We start from the raw sequence: 22,848 nt of genomic DNA, 5'->3' as shown, positions 1-22,848 counted from the left end.
TCTTTACCAGGCTATAAACAAAGGTACAAAACACAAGTTTGCAATTTCATTTTTTTTTTTCTCCTGTTCCCTCTCCAACAAAACATGGAAGTTGTAGAAAAAGAAATTAGACCCCTGTGATCTGAAAAACAAATAAACCTACCAATTACTTCTACTCAGACCATCTGAAACTTCCCCACTTCCTGAGAACCACGTTCTGAGCATCTTCCTGGGGTGTACAGTCCCACTGCACACAGCTGGCAGCCTGAGTTACAGGGTCAAGGCGCAGACAGGCCAAGAGCCGAATTCTCATCTGTCTTCATAGGAAGGGCCCACGTTATGCACTAATGGCTTTAAAATTCAGTTTTAAATAGCCCCAAACCAATACTCCTTAAGTGTGTGTGTGGGTGTGCGCGCGTGCGCGCGCGCTGGGAACCGAACCCAGGCCCTTGAGCTTACCATTGAGCAAAACCACAACCCCTGAACTGTTTTGAAAGCTAGTATGCAAAGGTAGGTTGGGCTCCGACCACCGCTGAGCCGCAGTCCCTCTGTCACCAACCTCCCTCCCAGGACCTGTCCGCACCTTCCACTTCTCACGAAGGGGAGAAGCTGGCTCCCGTCGGCAGGCTAACCGGCGGTGAGTGGAGCCAGGAAAACTCATAGCGCCCTAAGGAAATTTCCCCATTTTCCTTTCCTCTTCTATAGGCACCTAGGTACCCTCTGGCTAATTCTTTCCGACTCTTTTGAAATGTTAGTTTTGACCTCACCCCTGCAGAATGGCGTCTCTCGGCGGCCGGAACCATCTGCGCTTCTCCGCGGGGCGACAAGCGGCGCCGAGGGGCACGCGTGGTCGTGGGGGCTTATGTCCCTGGCGCGGCGGAGCGCAACGCTGCACAGCGTGGATCGGCACATCCTGGCCACCTGCCCGGGGACGTGGCGCCGCTCGATCGGGCCGGGAGCTGGAGTTCCCTTCCCTCCGCCGGCCTGCGGATGGTTCGGTCCGGCTGGGTCACGCGCTGGGCTCGGTGCCCGGCCTGCAGACCGGGCGAGCACTCGGCGAGGGGCTGCACGTTAGGGACAGCCTCGCAGGCCCCGACAGTCGCGAGTGGGTTCCAGCCCGGCATCCAGGAGACGGCGAGCGCCAGTGTTGGGTTGGTGTTGGGCTATAGTGCTGAATGGAAGGCGGGGATGGTAAACACCGCGGAGAGGGAGGTGACGGGTTCCACCCCCGAGAGGGATCATTGCTTTACTTTTGAGCACTGCTGGCGTCCGTTTTCTAGCAGGACGGCCGTCCTAGGACGCCCCTCGGACGGCTCTGCCTGCCTCGCTCAGCCACCCCAGGGCAGGGCAGGGCAGGGAGGACACCTCACTTCTCTCCACTCTGGCTGGATAATTTGCCCTCGTGTACTGGAAAGAACGTTTAGTTCTGGGATTAGCCAATGGATCGCAGTCGAGGAGGTGACAAGCAGCCCTAGGCTTTAGGGAGCTAGGAAGAGGACCTGCTGAGAGGACGGGCTGGCTTTGCAGATCTTGGGGGCCTGGTACCACCATGGTGCCCAGCAGAAACAAGTCGCAGCACCAGCACCGAAAGGCCAACAGCCAGTGTAGTGCTGGAGGTGCAGGGTTATTACAATTGTCATTAAACAGTAGAGAGGTCATGGCACGTGACACTGTTTGCTAGTGTCAAGTGACTGGGCGCTCCGTAAAGGAAATCCTGCTGTAGTTGGCAGTAGTGGTAGTGTGGGGAGTGGTTCTGAGCCGTAGATACATACAGCCCTCTGGCTGAATTTCTTCCCCATTCTGCTCTAGCTAGGGTGGCAGCTGGGAGAAATGAGTTTCCCGTGGGGGTCCTTGTAACCCCCTGTTTGCCTACAGGGCACTCTTAGTGGCCTGGTACCGTGAGAAGACAAGAAATAGACTGGGGTAAAACCAGGGCACACCAGGGAAGAATGGTGTGGGCATTTTTTGCCAGACTAAGACAGTGTGGGCAAGCAGCATCCATGTACAGCCTGCCTCAAAGAATATAAGTATGGTGGTGAAGAGACTGTCTTCAGCTGTGAGTAGTAACTGGGAAGGAGGGTGGTTAGGCACACTCCCAGAAGCTTGCTCAGTAAAAATGTGGTAGACGTTGGAATTGGAGAGCTACTGAAGAACTGGCCTCTTCCTGGCCAGGATTCAGGTGCCTCGTACAAAACAACCTGAGAAGCTATGAAGACTTTAGCTCTCAGAATTAGGTCTGATTTTTTTTTTTTTTTCTTTCTTTTCCTAGAAAACATCAAGTCTTTGAATTCAAGTACAGATGCCGGCTCATCCGGTAGGATTTGTGCATGTTCTGGTCTAGGCAGGATGGTGGAATTGTGATCTGTTGAGCGTAAGGTTCGTATTGATGCTCCACACATGGGTGGTACTTGGCTAAGGGCTGCTTTCGTGGGCATGCTTTGCTGGGAGCATGCTTATTTCTCTTCCTTGTATGCCCCTGCAAAGATGATACAGCCCCTTCCCCAGGATGCATGCTTCTATTTTGGGTCCTGACTCCTTTATTTCCCCAGCATCTTTATCCTGTTATATGAAGCTTGCTTCATCTCCTCCCTTGCAATGGACTTTTCTTCTGTTTATGAGACAGTAGCCCAGGCTAGCCCAGGCTGGCCTGGCTCATTCCATGTCGCTGAAGCTGGCTGATTCTCCTGCTGACACCTTCTAGTGTATGCATTCCAGATGTGTGCCACCATGAACAGCTGTACTGGATCCTTAAACCATAGTGGTCCATGACCACACTGTAGGAAGCCCTTTGAACCCTCTCTCTGCCTCTAGATTCATAGACTCTGCTTTGACTATGGTTGTGTCTAAACTTCTTAGATACCTCCAATTTCTCTGGTTACAATGGTTCTCTCTCTGAGCAAGTACGGTGCCTTCCATGTGTTGGGAACTGCAGTGGACACTGAAGGCATTGTAGTTAACTAGACAGAGTCTCCACTGAAGGGGACATAGCATTTGTAAAGGGGAAAGACCAGCAACATAGGTCCCAAAGCCTAGGACACGTGAGAGAATGGGAGTTGGTACGGCGTCCGTCTACGTGAGCTAGTGTGTAAGGAAGGACCAGAGTGCTCAGAAAGGATGAGCCAGAATGAGGCCTGCAGCATGTTCAGGACTTTCCCCACCAGCTCCTTTGTCTCACACCACGGTGAGAATCTCCACAGGCCCAGGGCCCATCCCCAGTTCCCCATCTCCTGCTTTACCACTGTTTCCACCCGCTGCTGCTAATCCTGGTCTAACCCCAGAGGATTGCTGCTGCGGCCCCCTGTCAGCTCAGGCAGATGACTGCAGAGACACTAGAAGAGCGCCACCTCAAAGGAGGCAGCTAAGACAGCCAAGTGTCTGTCACCAGCCACTTGTGCAGGTGCACAAGCTCCTGCTTTGCCAGCTCCGGGCATGCCATCTGACTGGCCACATCTCCTTGGTCGTATTCATGCCCGACCTTCCAAGGGATGAAACCCAGGGAGGTGTCCTCAAAAGAGACGCAGTGTGGGTTCCGGTCAGTGTCTTCTTGCCTCTAATTTAGAGACTTAAATAGCCACATATTGCCTTGAGTAGGACTCTCTTGTAGAGCTCTTTTTTGGATGGCAATATCTTGGAACCCACACACTTCAGATGGTGGCTTTGAGCCCTGTGTGAATGCTCTAAACCTGGCTAGTGAGGCTATGGACCTGAGCTTAGCTATGGCTGATTAAAATCTTGAGTTGTCGCGTGTGACTGTGGATATGATGTGTGTGGAGAACACAAGGTCACTCTGACCTGCCATTGCAGACTTTCTCCAGCCAGGATGGTCTACAGTGTCCATGGGTCAGGCATGCTGGCCCTAGCTGTCCCTGCCTTTGCCGCTGTGGTGGTCTTTGCTATTATGACCCCAAGGCCATTCTTTCTGATCTTTAACACCTTTTCTTGTTTGCTGCAAATCTGAGGGCAAATGCCCTGCAGCTGCCCCCCATGGCTGCCCGCCCCTCAGCTGCTACCCCTGCAGGAGGAGTGAATTGCTTCCTGGCCTCCATCCTCTTTAGAGACTCCAGGATCTGCTCATTTGGGATCATTTTATCAGGTGGAGATGGGGACTTGCCCAACACCACAACCTTTTCAGGTTCACCCCATCCCTTCCAGTGGAGCACCAGTACCCCCCGCTTTCCTCACGCCTCTAGAAATCACATGATTGCCAGTGAATGACCTTCACGTGGCTCTGTGGGTGGTTAGTTTTGAGTTTTTGTTTGTTTTAGACAGGGTCTTATTCTGGCTAGCCTAGAACTTGCTTTGTAAGCTACACTGGCCTCTGCCTCTGGGGCATGCTGGGATTACAGGTGAGCCACCATGCCTGGCTACTACTCTTTTTTAAAACTGTGATAAAAAAAACACATATGACATGACTTTGAACACTCCAGGCATGTGGAAGTTCAGTGACATCAGCACTCCCACTGTTGGCCAGCCCTCGCCGCCATCTCCCTCAGCTCTGTCATCTGTCCACCTCACAGGGGTCAAGTCCAGCTCCCCCAGATCTCTCAAGTGGGCCAACCAGAGCTTGTCCTGTGTCTGTATGGTTTCGTTCTTAGGCTCTGTCCAGGCTACAGCAGGTTGTAGGACAGCCTTTCTCTTAAGACTGAGTGACACCCCCTTCCCTCCTTATTAACGTACTCTGGCCCAGCAGGATGGCTTAGATGGCTCTTCTGTCACCTTGGCCAGCTCTTTCTCTCCGTCTCTGGAGGACCCCATGATCTGTGGAAGTCACATGGTCTGTGTCTGAGGCCCTGGCTGCCCCTCTCAGTTCTCATGAAGGTGAAAAGTCCCTGTAGACTTCACTCACAGCGTGTCCCAGCCCCACACCCCCGCTTCACCCCCTACACACACACACCTGCCCCTCCTTTGTTTCCCCTGTTCCTGCCTTCAGGATCCAGTCTCACTTCCCTCCAGTGGAGTCCGCCTCTCATTTTGGAAACTCTGATGCTCTTGGCCTTGCCTCCTGTCACGGTCACCTGCCCGTGCTCCATCACTCTCTAGTGGTGTGCGGGACTGTCCCTGGAACCTGCAGTCTGCTTTTGCACATTAGCTTTGGAAGATGAAGGCCAGAGCTTACTTGTCTTCGTCAGAACTCTGCGTGCCTTGCCATTTCTGAAACAAACCGGGCGCCTGGCTGTGGCCAGATGTTCATGAGATCAGCGTCTGTCCGTCTCCGACCCAGCCCACCTGCTTGGTCTGCTCCCTCCAGCTCCACTGGGACCTGTGTACCAGCCTCTCCTCTGGTCCTGCTTCCTCTCAGTTCCCTGTGTGTGCTGCAGTTCCAAGTCCCCCCCACAGAAATGAGATGTGTCTGTCTCTGTAGGTGAGCCCCCCACCCCAAGTATCCCAGCGCTCAGAACTCGCCCCGCAGGTGATGATGGATGAAGGACCTTCCTTGGGGCAGATCCTGTTTCTCGATGTCATTCCCCTGGTGCCTACAGATGTGTTTGCTTCCTGGACCTGTTGCAGTTCCAGCGAGTACTTTCTGTGTGGTTGTTGATTCATACTTCTCTTCCTCTGTCTGTCTTTCTGTTCCCCTTGTGTCTCTCCTGCCCTTGGTGTAACAATGGTTAGGGTAGATGCTCAGCAGTGCCAGCAGGTGGGGACATCCTTCCACCAGGCAGAAGCCTGTCGGGACTCCCGTTGTGGCCCCAGTGTGTCAGAGTCCTTGGCATGATTTCACAGCATGGACGGGGCAGGCCCACAAATAGCGTCTCTATCCTACAGGCCTCTGGCATTTCCAGGCACCATGAATGCCATTGTTGCTCTGTGCCACTTCTGTGAGCTCCATGGCCCCCGCACTCTGTTCTGCACCGAAGTTCTACATGCTCCCCTGCCCCAGGGTGCTGGAAGCGGGGACAGTCCTGGCCAGGTTGAGCAGGCTGAAGAAGAAGAGGGTGGCATCCAGATGAGCAGCCGGGTCCGTGCCCACAGTCCAGCCGAGGGTGCCAGCACCGAGTCCAGCAGCCCTGGGCCCAAGAAATCAGACATGTGTGAGGCAAGTGTCTTTGGGACCTTTCTGTGAATGATGGGAGGTGGGAGCATGGAGACCCACCCTCAAGGTCCTGAGAGCATTCATTATCCCAGCAGGAGCCCTTTTAACCTATTTAGGGTCTGGGTGCTCCTCCTTATGGGTCCTGGTACCTCTTTGTTGGAGTGAAGTGGAAATCCCTGACAGCCACTGCTGGTGAGGATCTGGGTTGGCTGGGTTGAGTAGGGGTTCCAGCTGCTGCTGGGGTGGACAGGAATCAGGTGACATTGTCATTTGGTTCTTTTGAGAAGCAGCGATCACATGAGGAAAGTCCTTTGTTGTGGGAAGCTACAGGACTGGGACAGGGGAGAGGAACAAACGTGGATGGGCCTCTAGGCCTGGGGAGCAGCGAGAGGGAAGGAAGAGTCTTTCTTAAAAGGACAGGATGTTCAGGGTCCCGGAGCATCTCCTGAGGAGGGTCTTGCTGCAGTGCAAGGTTGGGACCCCTGCAGAATACACAGCCTTGGCTTGTGACAGCTCCAGTTGAAGCCTCTCTGGCCTGTGGCCAAGACCTCCACCCGCAGTTTATTCTGTCCCGGGAAAGAGGCATGCTTGGGGGCCAATAGCATCTCTCAAGAGAGTGACATGTCTGCACCCTGAGTCCTGCTGCTTCTCATCCAGGCCTCAGCTGTCTGTAAAATGGGCTTGCTCCTGAGACTCCCTCCTAGGGCTACTGTTAGGATTAGGAGAGATAAGCAATAGAAAACTCAGCTTACCTACTAGTATGCCTTGGTGAGTCACAGCGGTTACTACCAGCTGTAGATAACCTGGATCCTGATTTTCTTAAAGTCTAAGATAAGTATAAATTTAAAAGCTGGTTATTTCTATACATAAAGAAATCAAGAAGTTGGGCATGACTAAACATGCCTATAGTCCTAGAATTTAGGAGGCTGGGGTAGGAGGTTCATAAGTCCCAGGCCAGCCTAGGCCTCATTGTCTTGAAAGAATGGGTGGGTGGAGCGGGGCGCTCATGCAGGGCTGGCAAGATGGCTCAGTGTTTAAAGGTGCTTGCTGCTAAGCCTGATTGATGGCCTGAGTTTGAGTCTCTGGAACTCACTCTGGGGAAGAAGAGAACCAACTCCTGTGAGTGGGGAGAGGAAGGGGAGAACACTAAAGATAATTGGAAACGCCATAGAGAAGCATTATATTTACTTAGAAACAAGCCGGATGGTGATGGTGCACACCTTTAATCCCAGCACTTGGGAGGCAGAGGCAAGTGGATCTCTGTGAGTTTGAGGACAACCTGGTCTACAGAGCGAGTTCCAGGACAGATAAGATTGTTACACAGAAACCCTGTCTCAAAAAAAAAAAAAAAAAAAAAAAAAAAATTAAAAAGGATTATGTTTTCTACGTTTAGCTTTATTGCTACTCCTAACTAATAGATTTCTTGTCCTTCTGTGTGCAGGGCTGCCGATCACTTGCTGTAGGGCACCCAGGCTATATCAGTCATGATAAGGAAACCTCTATTAAATACGTCAGTCACCAGCACCCCAACCACCCCCAGCTCTTCAGCATCGTCCGCCAGGCCTGTGTCCGGAGCCTGAGTTGTGAGGTAAGGCCGGTGTCGGGCTGTCTGTGGGAAACGCGCGTGAATATAGGTTTATGGCTGTTTCTACAGCAAGGGGGCTTGCTTGTCAGTGCGGTGTGAGCATGGCTGCAGTTGTTAGAGCTTGAAGAGAAGTGGACTCTGGCTGTTGAACGGGGTGTTAGCTTTTTCAATTTGAGCATCAGACTAACTGTTACTTTTTTTTTTTTTTTTTTTGTCCATTCTTGATGAGCATGTTTCTAAGATAGAACAGTTCCTATGCTGTGTGGTTTGTTGAACCAGGTGTCACCTTTATATTGTATCAGCCGCCACCCCACCATGTTGGAACTCTTAGAACCTTCTGAAGAGTGAATCGGGCTGGGGAGTTGGCTCAGCGGTCAAAGGCACCTGCTACTCTTGCAGAGGACCTGAGTTTATTCCCAGCATTGTTGGCTTGTAGCCATCTTGAACTCCAGTCTCAGGGGATCCAGCACCTTCTTCTGACCTCCATGGGCACTGCATGCCTGTGGTGCACAGACATACATGCCAGCAAACTCTCGTGAACAGAAAATAAAAAGGTTTAAAAACAGCAAAAGAATGGTTTGTTCTTGGGCTACTGCTCTGGAGCATGAATCTTTTTTTCTTTTTCTTTTTTTTTTTTTTTTTTTTTTTTTTGAGCTGAGGATCGAACCCAGGGCCTTGTGCTTGCTAGGCAAGCATTCTACCACTGAGCTAAATCCCCAACCCTGGAACGTGAGTCTTAGCGTTTAGGTTTGACCGTCACAAAGACATGCTGCAGCTGCAGAGTTCGCTGCCCTGTATCCACCTCTTCTGTCCCTGGATGGAGCCCATGTTGCTCCTTCTTACTGTGGATTTACACCTCTTTCTGTTTCTTGGCCTATGCTTAGCAGCAGCCAGATGTCCTGTGCACAGTAGTTGCATGTTCAGCAAACTGGTCAGGAGAAGACCACAGGACTCTAAAAATAGGGTGTGCTGGGGCTGGAGATGGCTCCGCGTTTAGCATCGTGTACTGCTGTTACAGAGTACCTGAGTTGTTTCCTCAGATCCCCATTGGATGGCTCACAACCTCCTGTGAGACCAGTTCCAGGGGCTCTGACACCTTTGGCCTCTGCGAGCACCTGTACTCATGTGCACTTGATCTCACCATCACCACCACCACCACCACCACCACCTCCATCACCACCACCACCACCACCACCACCACCTCCATCACCACCACCACCTCCATCACCACCACCACCACCACCATCACCATCACCACCACCACCATCACCACCACCACCACCACCACCACCATCACCACTACCACCGCCATCAACTGGTTGAAGAGAGTGTGCTATTGTGCTCTGAAAGCCCAGCAGTAGTCCATTGCATCTGCTGGTCTATCCAGAAAACCAAGTTGGAACATTTCGGTGCAGCTTAGTGCTAGGACTTTGGCCTACTGGGTCAAGGCCCTGAGTAACCTAGCACCATTGAAACCAGGAAAAGAGACCCAAGAGGTTTTAGTTCAAGTTAGGATAGCACTTTGCCTGAAGTTGTTGTCGCTTCCTCCAAGGTGTGCCCTGGCCGAGAAGGCCCCATCTTCTTTGGGGACGAGCAGCATGGCTTTGTGTTTAGCCACACCTTCTTCATCAAAGACAGCCTGGCCAGAGGCTTCCAGCGCTGGTACAGCATCATTGCCATCATGATGGACCGCATCTACCTCATCAACTCCTGGCCCTTCCTCCTGGGGAAGATCCGCGGGATCATCAGTGAGCTCCAGGGCAAGGCCCTCAAGGTGATGGCTTGAAGAGGGATCACTGGCCCTGTTAGCCTGGATGTTGAGTGCCCAGGCAGCAGTGGTCCTCTTGGCTCTGCCTCTGCCACAGGGACCAGGTTGTAGTCTCGGCCTCTGCGTCATGATGCAGGATGAGTGTCCCTTCTAACCAGCCCGTAGCTCTTCTGATTTTACCTTACCCGCTCTTCTGGCGCTCCCTCAGCCGAGTGTCTTTACTGCTGTTCAGCCTCTGGCTTCTTGCCTGGTGTCTTTGCTTCCTGTACTCTTCAGAACTATCTGCTAGTCTTGTCTAGAGCCCTACCTAGGGCACCCCCTCCAGCTGCAAAATAGCATGCAGGTAGGCATGGAGCATGCTTTGATCACAGACCCTCAGATCCAGTGGCCCATTTCTTGTCCACGCTCTGTCCACAGGCAGTAGAGGAGGAGGCTGTTCATCATTCATCTTCATAGATGGAGCAGCTGTACTGTGTTAGACTGTGGTGCAGGGCATAGGAGGCAGGTGAAAGTCGATGGTCATGTGCCCATCACCTCCTGCAGTGGTCTGTAGAATGAACCTGCCTGGGGAGGCCAAGAGTACTTGCAGAGTGATTCATACCCAGCAGGAGCCCACGGGGCCAAGCAGCGGAGGGGAGGGGAGGGGAGGGGAGGGGAGGGGAGGGGAGGGGAGGGGAGGGGAGGGGAGGGGAAGGGGGAAGGGAAGGGGAAGGGAAGGGAGGGAGGAACCACTCTGAAAGCTCTTGGTCGGCAGAACCACTCTGAGGCACCGGCAGACGGTTGCCATGTACTGTGTTCTGAGTCAAGAGAACAGAATGAGAGACTCTGGGAAAACTGGGTGGCCATAACTGAAAGCCTAGGTCCTAGCCACCACTGAAGAGGCACCCTTTGTATTCAGGTGTTTGAGGCAGAGCAGTTTGGATGTCCACAGCGTGCCCAGAGGATGAACACAGCCTTCACACCCTTCCTGCACCAGAGGAACGGCAACGCAGCCCGCTCTCTGACCTCCTTGACCAGTGACGACAACCTGTGGGCGTGTCTGCATACTTCCTTTGCCTGGTAATGAATCCTGGTCATGCCTCTGAGCCTTAGAGCATCTCCCTGCTGAGTGGGGCTGCCTGGCAGGCACCGTGAGTGGGCTCTGACTCTGAGGCCTGTTCTCTTGTCTGAGTCCCTGCTGGATGGAAACACTCGTAGGTAGAACTCACTTTGCATCGGCACAGAGAACATTTCTGTATGGAGACCACCAAGTCATCTCTCTAAAGATGGCAGCAGTTCTCTGGCTCAGGCCTCTTCTGAGCTAGCGGCTGGTGCTTTGGGCTCAGGTCTGGGAGTTTTTGCTGGTGGGGAGCAGTCAGCTGGTGTGTGGAGTCTAGTGTACAGGTGTGCTGTGAACAGGGAGCTCCTGTTCCCCAAACTGAGCAGTCTAGAGAAAGGGAGTGTAACCTGCAGAGCCTCAGGCCCTGAGCTTGGCAGGATGTGCTGCCCCTTCTAGCATTTGCTATTCCATCTGTACCACGTTTGTCAGCTGATAGGCATCTAGGCTCGTCTGTTCCTTAGCTGTGTGTGGGAGCCCACAGAGGTTTCCTAGTGAGATCTGAGCTTGCTTTACCCAGCAGGGCTGCATAAGGGGATGGATTAACCACATGCGTGGTTAGCAGGTGTTTGGAATGGTCTGCACTTGGCTGTGCTAGGGGAGGAGGTCTTTTGCCCCGCCCCTGGCATTCCTTTAAAAAGCCTTTTAGAAGAGACAGAAGGGGCCGGTGGATGTTGACCCAGGCCCTCCCGAGGCTGTCCTGCGTTTCTGTCTGTTTCTCTCCCCTCCATCCTTCTATCTAAATCTCTCATCCCTCACTCCTCAAGAGGACCCTGGGGGGCCGGGCGGTGGTGGCGCACACCTTTACTCCCAGCACTCGGGAGGCAGAGCCAGGCGGATCTCTGTGAGTTCGAGGCTAGCCTGGGCTACCAAGTGAGTTCCAGGACAGGCTCCAAAGCTACACAGAGAAACCCTGTCTCAAAAAAACCAATTAAAAAAAAAAAGAGTACCCTGGGGGAAAAGGGTTGGCTCACACCTATGGTGAATAATACAGCATAAACAGGGCTGTTTAAGGATCTCTGGCGTGGTGGCTTATAGTCCTTCAGGTAATGCCCAGGAGTGGTATGATGGGGCACCTCCCCACTGACTCCAAGGTGACTGCACCAGTTAACACACCCACCAACAGGGCATAAGGTTCCTGTTTCCCTCATGCTCGACAGCTTTGTTGTCCTTGGCTTTCTTCTTTTGTTTTTAGAGTTATTTTATGTGTAGGAGTGTTTTGTCTTCGTGTATGTGTGTGTACTACATGTGTGCCTGATGTCTGTGGAAGTGAAAAAAAGAAAGAAAGAAAAGGAAAAGGAGTTGGATCCTGGAGAACTGCAGTTAGGAATGGTGTGAGCCACAGCGTGGGTGCGGGAACTGAATGGGTCCTCTGTAAGAGCAGCAGAGGCTGTTAGCTGCTGAGCCAGCTCTTCAGCCCTGGTCCTTGGACTTGGAGACAGCCATGCTGACTGGTATGAAATGGAATCTGAAGGCAGTTTTAACTTGTATTCCCCTGAGAGCGAAGGATGTTGACTATGTCTTCGTGTACTTACTGGCCATTTGTAATTTCTTCCTTTGAGAATTGTCTAGAATGTTTTGGTTGTGTCTTTCTATCTATAATGTAGCCACAAGGACATCACTTCACTTATAGAACTAAAGAGCTCTCTGATGTGCTACCAGTGTTCCTTTTGTCTCAGAGGTGACTTCTGAATTGGGATTAAAACCAACAATTCCTCCAAACCTCCCCCAGCCCATTTTTCTCATTCCCTTTAATGGAGGACCAGACTCCTGTCTTGGAGACTGTTTCCTCGGTGGTGGTGGTGGGGTCTCTAGTATTCTTGTGTAGGGCATTTTCTGTGACCTGGAGTTAAACCAAGGGCTTGGTAAGCCTCAGGTTCAGTTTTCCCATTGGCAGGGATACCTCATGACTGGCATTATCTCCATCTCCAGGCTCCTGAAGGCATGTGGTAGCCGACTGACAGAAAAGCTGTTGGAGGGTGCACCCACAGAAGACACCCTGGTCCAGATGGAGAAGCTTGCTGGTAAGACTTTATCTCTGCTGGGCCATCTGTGGTGGCAGCAGGGCCCCTGGCTTTGTGGCTGCCACAGTGAGTGGAGCTGGTATGAGGGAGTCTAGATATGAACAAGCCTGAAGGGCCTTTGTGACAATCAATTCCATGCTCTTGGTGCTTTTGTTATGATTCTGTCTCATCTTCTGTGATGGTTGCCTTGGTGGCCCATTCCCAAGTGGATTTGGGATCCCTGGAGCTCCCTGAAGGACTTTCAGGTAGCTCAGTAGGTTGGAGAGTTCCATGCAGGTAGTTCCACTGCCAGAGATTCCTCTAGATAGCTTAGCTGGACTCCTCCCCAGCAATTGTTTTTTGCTTCTATAACCTTGGAGAGAAGCCTTGTGAATCTTGTTAGTTTCAGGAACTTCCTAAGACTTGTATCTCATGAGCCTCTCTTCTCCTTAGAATGTTTCAATTCAGAAGAAATCATTAGACAATATCATCCCTACATCCATGCTTAGACTCTCTACACCTTGGGTTAGAGTCCTATGTGACTGACTTCCTAGGGTGGTCCCAGTGCCTGAGTGCAGGCCTCAATTGTGGCTCAACTTCCATAGAGATTATTTGAGTTCTGGAGTTCATAGTCCTGACCCATCCTCCCTCCTCCTCCCCTCTGCCCCCTGGTGGCTGAGAGGTGGAATAGCAATGGTCACTTAGGTATATGGTATACATTTTGTTCCTGATGACTCCACTCGTCCTCCGTTTTAAGTAGCTGGAGCTCTTTCCAGGTTGTGACTAGTTGAGCGCTCACTCTGCGCTTGCTTGTGCTCTGACAGGTCCTTAGGAGCAAAGTTTCAAGAGCCAGACACACTCAGAAAAGCTAGAGCTTGGGTTGCTTTCCCATCCCTATGGTTCAGTCAGTACTAGAACCATTCCAGTATAGTTTGACTCACAAATAGAAAAGTTCTGCCGGCCATTAGAGTCATGTCTTGGTGGGATGTGTTTCCTGGGAAAAGATTGAGATGTGCGGGCAGACAGGGATCTTAGCCACATTTAAACTGAATTGGGTCATGAAGGGATAGACTCAGGCTTGCCTTCAAGTCAGATGGAACTGGCTTCAAACTCTGGCTCCATGGGGCTAGAGAGATGGCTCAGTGGTTAAGAGCACTGACTGTTCTTCCAGAGGACCCAGGTTCAATGCCCAGCACCCACATAGCAGCTCACAACTGTTTGTAACTCCAGTTCCAGGGAACCTGACACTCATGGCAAAACACCAATTCACATAAAATAAAAATAAATAAAAAAACAAAACAAACAAAAAACTCTGGCTCTGTGCTTATGGGCACCCAGCTCTCTGGGTCTCATTGTGACATGCAGAGGAGCTGCTACTGTGAAGGTCCGCCATGAGGACTAACGGAAGTGAAATGTTTGTGTCTTGTCTGGCTTGGGGGAGATGAGGTGGGATAGTGTGTGGGCACAAGGACTGGCCCCTGGCAGAGCAGTACTGATAAACACATGCTGTCTGCTCTGCGTGGTCAGGCTTCCCAGCGGTGGAAAATAGCCAGCATCTGTAGGAAAAAGATGTCCCTTCTGCCCAAGCCGTTCCTCATCCGCCCCAGATGCCCAGTCAGTAGCACGTAGTTGTCCAGCCACTCTGGGTACAACAGAAATTGGTGGTGTAGCTAGAGGTGCCCTGAGACAGAGATGGCCACAGAACCAGGCTGTAGCGTCTAAGGGGAAGCACACTCCATACCTGCCCTGTTTGTCTGTCCTGTAGACTTAGAGGAAGAATCAGAAAGCTGGGACAATTCTGAGGCTGAAGAGGAGGAGAAAGGTGCTGTTATGCCAGAGGGTGCTGAAGGGCGGGAGCTGCCCAGCTGCCCGGCGGAGCCATCCTTCCTCCCAGCACGTGGGAGCTGGCAGCCCCCAAAGCTTTCTGTCTTCAAGTCCCTCCGACACATGAGACAGGTAAGTAGGGGTGTAGTCCTCACTGAGAAGAGCTCAGGCCACTCTGCAGTCTGCCTGTCCTCTGAGTCGGAGCTGCTTCTGTATCCACGGGCAGGGTGACACTCGGGACTTCTCAGTGGTGGATGGCGGAGGGCACAGTGGATGTCAGGCTGTCTTAACTCCAGGACAGAATGGGCATCTGGTGTGTTTGTACATGTTCATATATGCACATGTGTATAGAGGTCCGAGTGGCATTCTTCTGGGTGCTATTTGATAGAGATCTTAGGACCCTCAGTAGTGGGTTTGTTCCGATAGAATGAGCCAGATCAAGCCGAATTTAAAAAGACCAGGTTTAATCTGAACAAAGCATGCTGGGGTAACTCTCCAGTGCCCCCAGAAGTCGGGGACGGGGAATCACATGGCAGGTCTAGGGACCAGACCTTAAATACCCTGGAGACACAGTCTTGAGCTTTGGGGGAGGAGCCTGGACTTTTGGCAGTCTGCGGTGGGTGTGGGGGGTGGGGGAGTGTTTGGAGAGGGAGGAGTGGGGAGTCGGGGCTGAGGTGGAGCTTCCAACTGAACACTATTGACATTGTATTTTGAGACAGTGTTCCTGACAGGCCTGAGACTGGTCAGATGCACTAGTTGGCTGGGTTGTGCGTCCCAGGGATCTGCCACCTGTGCCTTCCCAGCTCTAAGATGACAAGCGTGTGCCTTGCATGCCTTTTTTTTTTCATTGAGTCCTAGGGTGCAAACTCAAGTCCTCATAGTTTGCACTGAAGCTGATCTGTCTCCAGCCCAGCGTCTTGTCTGCAAGGGTTCCTGTGGTCCTGTAACCTGAAGGTGTTGGGAAGCACCATTATCCATCTGTATGCAGGCTAGACTTTAATGGTCTTTCCTAGAATAATCTGGCATAACCTCATGCAGTCTTGGTTGTTACAGTGTATCTAGACAGTGGACTATTATTTAGCATGAAAAAGCAAGCAGGCAACACGAAGTGGGATGCACATATATACAGCAGAGACGAAAATCGTCTATTGAGATTGAATTGGGTCAGAGGAGAGGAGATGATTGCTCCAGGTGAAGGCAAATTATTCCCTTTTCATGTTATTTTTACCTTTTGAAGACTCATGTATCCTAAATTGGCTTTGAACTCACTATATCTGAGGATGGTCTTGCATTTCTGGGCCTGCTTACCAAGTGTTAGGATTTTAGGCATGTGCAACCATGCCAGGTTTACTTTTTGGTTCTTCGAGACAGGGTTTCTCTGTGTAGCTTTGCGCCTTTCCGAGAACTCACTTGGTAACCCAGGCTGGCCTCGAACTCACAGAGATCCGCCTGGCTCTGCCTCCCCCCACCCCCTCCAGTGCTGGGATTAAAGGCGTGCGCCACCACCGCCTGGCCCAGGTTTACTTTTTGTGCTGTATTTCTCTTTATTTTTAATTTAGAATTTTTAAGTTTTATTTACTATTATTATTGTGTGTAGGGGTACACATGCCATGGTGTACATGTGGAGGTCAGAGGCCAGTCTTGTAGTTGTTTTCTCCTTCCTACTCTATGTGGGTGCTGTCTGGACAAGAGCCTCAGGTGCCAGGCTTACATGGCACGCTCCTCTCTGCCCACCAAGCCATCTTTCTCACCTCCCTCATTTTTTTTTCAATGAGCATTAATTTTACCAGCCAAGAATTATTTCCATTTTGGAGAGTAGAGAGGCTAGTGAGATGATCCACTGGGCAAGGCCCCTGCCGACAGCCATAAAGTCCTGAGTTCAATCCCCATGCAGACGGATTGAGCCCTGGAGCTTCTGCTTGGGGACATGTGTTTTCCTGTGCCGAGCTGGGTTGGCTGACTCTTTATGAGGTTATGATAGCTGGGATTGTGATCCTGTTGTAGGCAGGCATGTCGGCAGCATTGAGTTTCGTAAAGTACGGTCTTGTAGCCTCTGTTTTTGTTTGTCTTGTTTTGTTTCGAGATCATGTTTGGCCTCAAGAAACCACAGGCTACCTCCTGTCAGTGCTGAGGAGTTTTGGAGAGGCAGGGAGGAGAGAGGCAGTTTGGGGTTAAAGAATAAAGATACCACAAATAGAAGCAGACCTGATGTGGTGATGGCCTCAGCATCTGAAGAACTAACTGTGGAGAAGGCTGTCATCAAAAGCCCTCAGGCTTGCTGATGTGGGTGTGATGAGGCAGATGTTCACCTCCAAACACTCCAGTATGGCAGCGTGTCTAGAGAGGGAGACAGCCGTAAAAAGTCAACACCGTTTGCTTCGTGGTTTTCATAGAGTTGGGAGAGGGATGTTAAGAATGTAATACCTGGCGCACACCTGTAATCCCAGCACTTGGGAGGCAGAGGCAGGTGGATCTCTGTGAGTTTGAGGCCAGCCTGGTCTACAGAGTGAGATCCAGGACAGGCTCCAAAGCTACAGAGAAACCCTGTCTCGAAAAACAAAACAAAACAAAACAAAAAACAAACAAACAAAAAGAATGTAATACCTTTGCAATCTTGGGACTTTTCCTGTCCCCTGTTAGCCTTGGACAGGTTACCAGTATCCCTAGGAAGAGAAGTAACTTTCTCTTTGCTGACTGTGACCTTCTTTACAGTAAAGAGATTCTAGTCTCTGAGCCAGATTGGCTCCTATAAAATACTCGAAGAGCTGTGTGCTGTATTTCAGGTCTTGGGCGCCTCCTCTTTTCGTATGTTGGCCTGGCATGTCCTCATGGGAAATCAGGTGATCTGGAAAAGCAGAGATGTGCACCTCGTCCATTCTGCATTTGAAGTCCTCAGGGTGAGAACCTTTCCCTGTGTGCTGATGTTTGATGGTGTGTGTGTGTGTGTGTGTGTGTGTGTGTGTGTGTGTGTGTGTGTGTGTAATATAGGGGTACCAGTGCAGAGCCTCAGAAATCGGTTTCCTTTGCCTGGTGAAAATGGCAGGCATTGGCACTCCTGTGGCAGGAACCATGTCATGATAGACAGCTCACTGTTTTCTCCTTCCTCAATCTGAGGTTCTTCTAGAGGTAGTTTGGGCAGGTACTGGCACTTGCTGATGCTGATGCTGCACAGCTGGTTTCAGGTCGGGGTGGTGGGGTAGGAGCAGCTCACAGCAGGTCTGCTGGCTGCCAAAACCCACCAGTGCCTCTCTGTGCAGTGAACATCCGAGCAGGCAAGGATACCGGAAGAGGCCGCACATTTCAGCATCGGGGGCCTCTTGGTGGGAGACCACATGTGGGCTGAGAGACCAGGGACACACTAAGGAGGGAGGCTGTGGACCAGATCCAGAGGGTGCTCTTGTGGTGGATTCTGAGCAGCCTGTCCTCCACAGACCATGCTGCCTGTAGGCTGTGTCCGAATCATCCCGTACAGCAGCCAGTATGAGGAGGCCTATCGCTGTAACTTCCTAGGGCTCAGCCCTCCCGTGCCTGTCCCAGCTCATGTGCTGACCTCGGGTAAGCACCCCCTTTGAGACCCGCACTGCCTGATGGAGGGCCGGAGAGATGGCTCAGAGGTTAAGAGCACCGACTTCCAGAGGTCCTGAGTTCAATTCCCAGCAACCACATGGTGGCTCACAACCATCTGTAATGAGATCTGGTGCCCTCCTCTGGCCTGCAGGCATACATGCTATATAAATAAATAAATAAATAAATCTTTAAAAAAGGGGGGGGGCAGCCTGCATCCAAGTCACAGGTTTATGGCAAGGCAGTATTCTGCAGCCCCAGAGAGGACCGGGGGTGTCCTGAGCCCCTGAAGCAATGCCTTCTGATCACATCAGGATTGGTCTGTGCAGAGGTGTTTGGCTGTGTGTCTCTGTGGTCACTGAGCCTCAAGGCAGTTTCCATCTACAGGATAGAATAATAATGGAGCCATTCACAGAGGGTTTCTTAGAATGAATTTATGTTTGTGATGTATGATCATTGTAATTTAAGAGTTACTTGTAGTTTAGCTGAGGCAAAAACTAACCCTTAACGCATAAACTGCTAAAGGTCTTAAGCACCTTCACTCATGGGAGGCCTGTCCCTGGCAGTGTATGTCTGGGGGTGCCTGCGGTGGGGGTCAAGGAACACGTGACAAGATAGCATGCTTTTTGCTGCTACAGAGTTTGCAGTTGTTGTGGAGGTCCACACAGCCACACGCTCAAACCTCCACCCAGCTGGATGTGAGGACGACCCGTCCCTCAGCAAGTACGAGTTTGTGGTGACCAGTGGGAGCCCTGTGGCCGCAGACAGAGGTGGGTGCTGCTGCTGCTGCTGTTTGTCGGGGCATGAGGGCCACCGCGGCCTCGTCCTCACCCAGTGTTTATACCCCCAGTTGGGCCCACCATCCTGAATAAGATTGAAGCAGCCCTGACTAACCAGAACCTGTCTGTGGACGTGGTGGACCAGTGCCTCATCTGTCTCAAGGAAGAGTGGATGAAGTAAGCCCGAGCCTTGCCGTGACAGCTTCCCCAGCTCTCCGTGGCGGTGGGCTCATGTGGAAAGGCAGACGGGGGGGGGGGGGGGGGGTTGTTAAAAAGAACCCTCAGGAGCCTGTAAGAGTGGGGTTAAGAGTGGGGTTCTGGCCGGGCGGTGGTGGCACGCGCCTTTAATCCCAGCACTCAGGAGGCAGAGGCAGGCGGACCTCTGTGAGTTCGAAGCCAGCCTGGTCTACAAAAAGCTAGTTCCAGGAAAGAGTGGGGTTCTGACACCAGCCCTGCTATTTAGGAGTTTGGTGACCTCGGGGGACCCCTGTGCCCTGGGAGGTGGTTGGTGGTAGCTGTTGAGATTTGATGCTGGCCGTGTGAAAGAAGTTCAGAACAACCAAAGCGCTGTTTCTTTATTCCCTAATTCACCTTTAGTTTGGGAGGGGTGGAGGATGCTAGGCATCAGACCTCGGCACACTTGCAGCAGGGTGCAGCTGGGCAGCCCTTCTTAATGCCTTATAAGGAAAAGTTACTTGTTTCCTTGTGCCTTGAGTTTTAGTAATAGTTTATCAAATCAACTGAGCTAGTTGGACATTTTCCTGGTTTCAAATAATGCAGTGAAGCTCATGAGAAGTTATTTCTTCATAAATTTATCTTTTTTTTTAAAGTTGTGATGGAGATACAGACATGTGGGTGCTGGGAATTGAACCCCGTCTCTCTAGAGGAACAGTCAGTGCTCTTAACTGCTGGGCCATCTCTCCAGTCCCCCTCTCTCCTTTTTTGAGAGTATTGTTTTTTTCCTGTCTTGCCCAAGCTGGCTTTGACCTTCCTGGGTTCAAGGAATCCTCCTGCTTCAGCCTCCTGAGCAGCTGAGACTGCAATACACCTTTCTCTTTGTGCCATGGTGGTGGCCTGGCCTTCCCTAGGGCGAGGCCCTAAGCATGGCATACTGTAGCCCTGTGCCCTTTCTGCATGGAGGAACTCCACCGGGGCCTGCAGAGCTCTCACTGCTCTGGAAGTTGGCCCATGAGGAAAGCTTGGTACTTGGGCCGTGGGTCTAAGTGCTTGTTTTCTGTTTCCTGTAGCAAAGTGAAGGTCCTCTTTAAATTCACCAAGGTGGACAGTCGCCCCAAGGAGGACACGCAGAAGCTCCTGAGCGTCCTTGGCGCCTCAGAGGAAGACAACGTCAAGCTGCTCAAGTTCTGGATGACGGGTCTAAGCAAAACTTACAAGTCACACCTCATGTCCACAGTCCGCAGCCCCACTGCCTCAGAGTCACGTAACTGACTCTGAGAACACCCAGAAGGAGGTGCTCGTCCCAGATCTGTGGAAGAGACTGCGTTGGGTGAAGCCCTGTTTGCAGAGTGAAGACTTCTGAGCTAGGCTTTGTCCTTTCTGTGAGGCTCTGTGTTACCCCATAGCTACTGAAATGTAGGGAGACGGAGACGGTGGTCCCTCTACATCATACTGCCCTGTCAGGGATTGTCAAGACTTTGTGCCTCTTGAGGACAAAGACTCAGAACTGACTGGGATCATGTCAGCCTGACCCTGACGTCTTCCTGATGCAGCATGTCCACTCGGGGGTAGGAGCAAACCTTCCCACTGTGGAAGCCAGCAACATCCTGCATTGTTTGAATTTGCTGGGTTGTTGAATTCTCAGGGCATGTGCCCACCATGGCCTCTGGTCAGCTTGCCAGCTTGTGGCTACATCGAAACCATGGCTGTTGTTTTGTTTTTTTTTAAATTTTGTTATTTTTGAGTCAGGGTCTTATTCTGTATCCCAGCCTGGTTTAGAACTCACAGTGTGGCCTGTGCTAATTTCAGACTTGGAGCAATCCTCCTGTCTCAGCTTCCCAAGTGCTGGGATTATAGAACTGAGCCACCAGGAGTTCACGTTGCTCTCTTCACTGTTGCTGCCGCTGCAGCATTAACCAGTGATTGCAGAATATGGTGGTCTTAAGACAGATTGTCTCCCACCGTGCAGTTTTAATAGGGATGCAGCTTGGAAGGGTGTTTCCCAATTTGTTTTTATAGTATTTTTGGTGTTTGTTTATATTTAACATGAAGACTAAGCTTACGTGTCTTGGTCTCTGTATCATTGAAACATAATAAATGTGTATTTTTTTAAACTGCTGACTACCAATGAGATGCAACTGTGTGTACCAGTGTGGCTGAGGAAGGCATCACGGCATACCTACAAGACTCAGATGGACTCACACTGAACAATAGAATCTTTCAGGGCTTGTGCTGTGTGTGGGGTCCATTGTTGACTGGGCTGAACATGACGATTCAGTCTTATAATCCCAACACTTGGGGAGCTGAGGCTAGAGGATTGCTGCAAGTCTGAGGCCAGCGGAGGCCACACAGTAAGTTCTAAACCAGGCTAGGCTACAGAATCAGAATCAGACCTGTGTGTCTAACATTGCCCTACTTCAGAAAATGGCTCCGCCCCTGGGGAGATTGTGGCAGAGGCACCTGTGTGAGAGTGAAGTCTCACAAGAGGGAGGTGCCCTAGTCAGCTTACGATGCTGGCCCGGGTAGTCCTGGATAGATGAAGGAAGGTGGTATCCGTTATCTTTGGATATGAGCTCTTGCCTTTCTGGCTTGTGACATTCCCTGAAGCCCTGTCCCATACTCAAACAAAGCTGTTTCGTTTGTTTGTTTGTTTTTTGAGACAGGGTTTCTCCATGAAACAGCCTTTGTTGTCCTGAAACTCGCTCTGTATACCAGGCTGGCCTCGAACTTACAGAGATCTGCCTGCCTCTGCCTCCCGAGTGCTGGGATTAAAGACATGCTCCACCACTGCCCGGTTCAAAGAAAGCTTTTTCCAATTGTCTGCTGGTTTAGCTGCTGAGCCTCTTAATAAGTAGGAGCCCAACCTGAGGTAGCTCTGAGTTCATTTCACAGGATGGAATGTACTCTGTGTTCCCATCAGAGAGTAAAACTTGCTGCATCTCTAGGGACAAAGGACGGGATGCTGAGTGTGGTCATGGACCACTGTGGACTTCCTGAAGTTTTTGTCAAGTTGACACAAGCTGGAGTTATGGGAAAGGAGGGAGCCTCAACTGAGAAATTGCTTTCATATGATCTGGCTGTAGACAAGCCTGTAGGGTATTTTCTTAATTAATGATGAGGGAAGGTGTTTGTTTTATGTGGCGCTGTGTTATTCATTAAGCAGCGCTGTTGACCTTGGAAGAAAAGCCAAGAAGTACAACAAAGCCCACTAGAAGAGTTTCGTTAAGGAAAGATGTGCTAAGGCCTGTGGAAATGGTCGTGCAAGGAGTCTGTGACCCTCTTTTCTGGATTCCCCACCCCTGCACATGCACCTAATGGGTTCCCATAGCTATGCCACATGGATCACATGGGCTGTGAGGCCCTGTGGCTAGGAATTCTGTCAGAGGGCCCAGCCCATTGTGGGTGGGGCAGGCGGTCCTGGGTTCTTAGGAAAGCAGGCTGAGCGAGCCAGTAAGCTCCACTCCACAGCCCTGCTTCAGCTCCTGCCCTAAAGTTCCTGCCCTGTTTTGAGTTCTTGTCCTGACCTCCCATGATGAACAGTGATGTGAAAGGGTAAGCTAAATAAACCCTTTCCTCCCCAAGTTCCTTTCTTTGGTCATGGTGTTTTATCACAGAAATAGAAACCCTAACTATGGGCTGGAGAGATGGCTCAGAGGTTAAGAGCACCGACTGCTCTTCCAGAGGTCTTGAGTTCAATTCCCAGCACCCATATGATGGCTCATGACCATCTGTAATGAGATCTGGCACCCTCTTCTGTGTACATAATAAATAAATCTTTAAAAAAAAGAAAAAGAAAGAAAGAAACCCTAACTACAGCCAGGCATGGTGGCACATGCCTTTAATCCCAGCACTCAGGAGGCAGAGGCAGGTGGATCTCTGTGAGTTCAAGGCCAGCCTGGTCTACAGAGTGAGTTCCAGATTGCTAAGGGAGGCTGACCCTTTCCCAGTGAGAAATTCTTACCACTTGGAAATAAAATGAAAAACTGTTCAAGCATGCAACCTAGCCTTTAACTATTGCTTAAAGAGACCCAGTCTTGAG

At 51.2% G+C, this 22,848-nt stretch overlaps 1 protein-coding gene across 2 annotated transcripts; it reads left to right on the top strand.

Annotated features, from left to right (window-relative positions):
* The first annotated feature begins 803 nt into the window (after positions 1–803).
* On the top strand, positions 804–20,923 carry Flcn (folliculin). Of its 2 annotated transcripts, none has more exons than XM_036195991.1 (13): positions 804–1,130; positions 2,249–2,355; positions 5,746–6,016; positions 7,455–7,601; positions 9,151–9,372; positions 10,265–10,425; positions 12,395–12,486; positions 14,231–14,421; positions 17,073–17,186; positions 17,721–17,844; positions 18,492–18,623; positions 18,704–18,809; positions 19,880–20,923. In XM_036195991.1, the coding sequence occupies exons 3-13, from the start codon at positions 5,768–5,770 to the stop codon at positions 20,079–20,081; spliced, it is 1,740 nt and encodes a 579-aa protein (XP_036051884.1). In that variant the 5' UTR covers positions 804–1,130; positions 2,249–2,355; positions 5,746–5,767; the 3' UTR covers positions 20,082–20,923. The 2 variants fall into 2 exon arrangements, with proteins under 2 accessions (XP_036051884.1, XP_036051885.1); XM_036195992.1 differs by lacking the exon at positions 804–1,130 and adding an exon at positions 1,141–1,170.
* The last annotated feature ends 1,925 nt before the right edge of the window (positions 20,924–22,848 follow it).

The sequence above is a fragment of the Onychomys torridus genome, chromosome 8, assembly GCF_903995425.1.
Source record: "Onychomys torridus chromosome 8, mOncTor1.1, whole genome shotgun sequence".
Classification (NCBI taxonomy): Eukaryota; Metazoa; Chordata; class Mammalia; order Rodentia; family Cricetidae; genus Onychomys; species Onychomys torridus.
The sequence above is the reverse complement of the archived record's forward strand: the minus strand, read 5'-3'. Positions and strand labels throughout refer to the sequence as shown.

Bases quoted from the DNA above. Each gene is read 5' to 3' on its own strand.
- Flcn (XM_036195991.1), top strand. From the start codon at position 5,768: ATGAATGCCATTGTTGCTCTGTGCCACTTCTGTGAGCTCCATGGCCCC. The intron at 6,017-7,454 runs GCAAGTGTCTTT...TTCTGTGTGCAG, and splicing joins AGAAATCAGACATGTGTGAG to GGCTGCCGATCACTTGCTGT. The intron at 18,810-19,879 runs GTAAGCCCGAGC...TGTTTCCTGTAG, and splicing joins CTCAAGGAAGAGTGGATGAA to CAAAGTGAAGGTCCTCTTTA.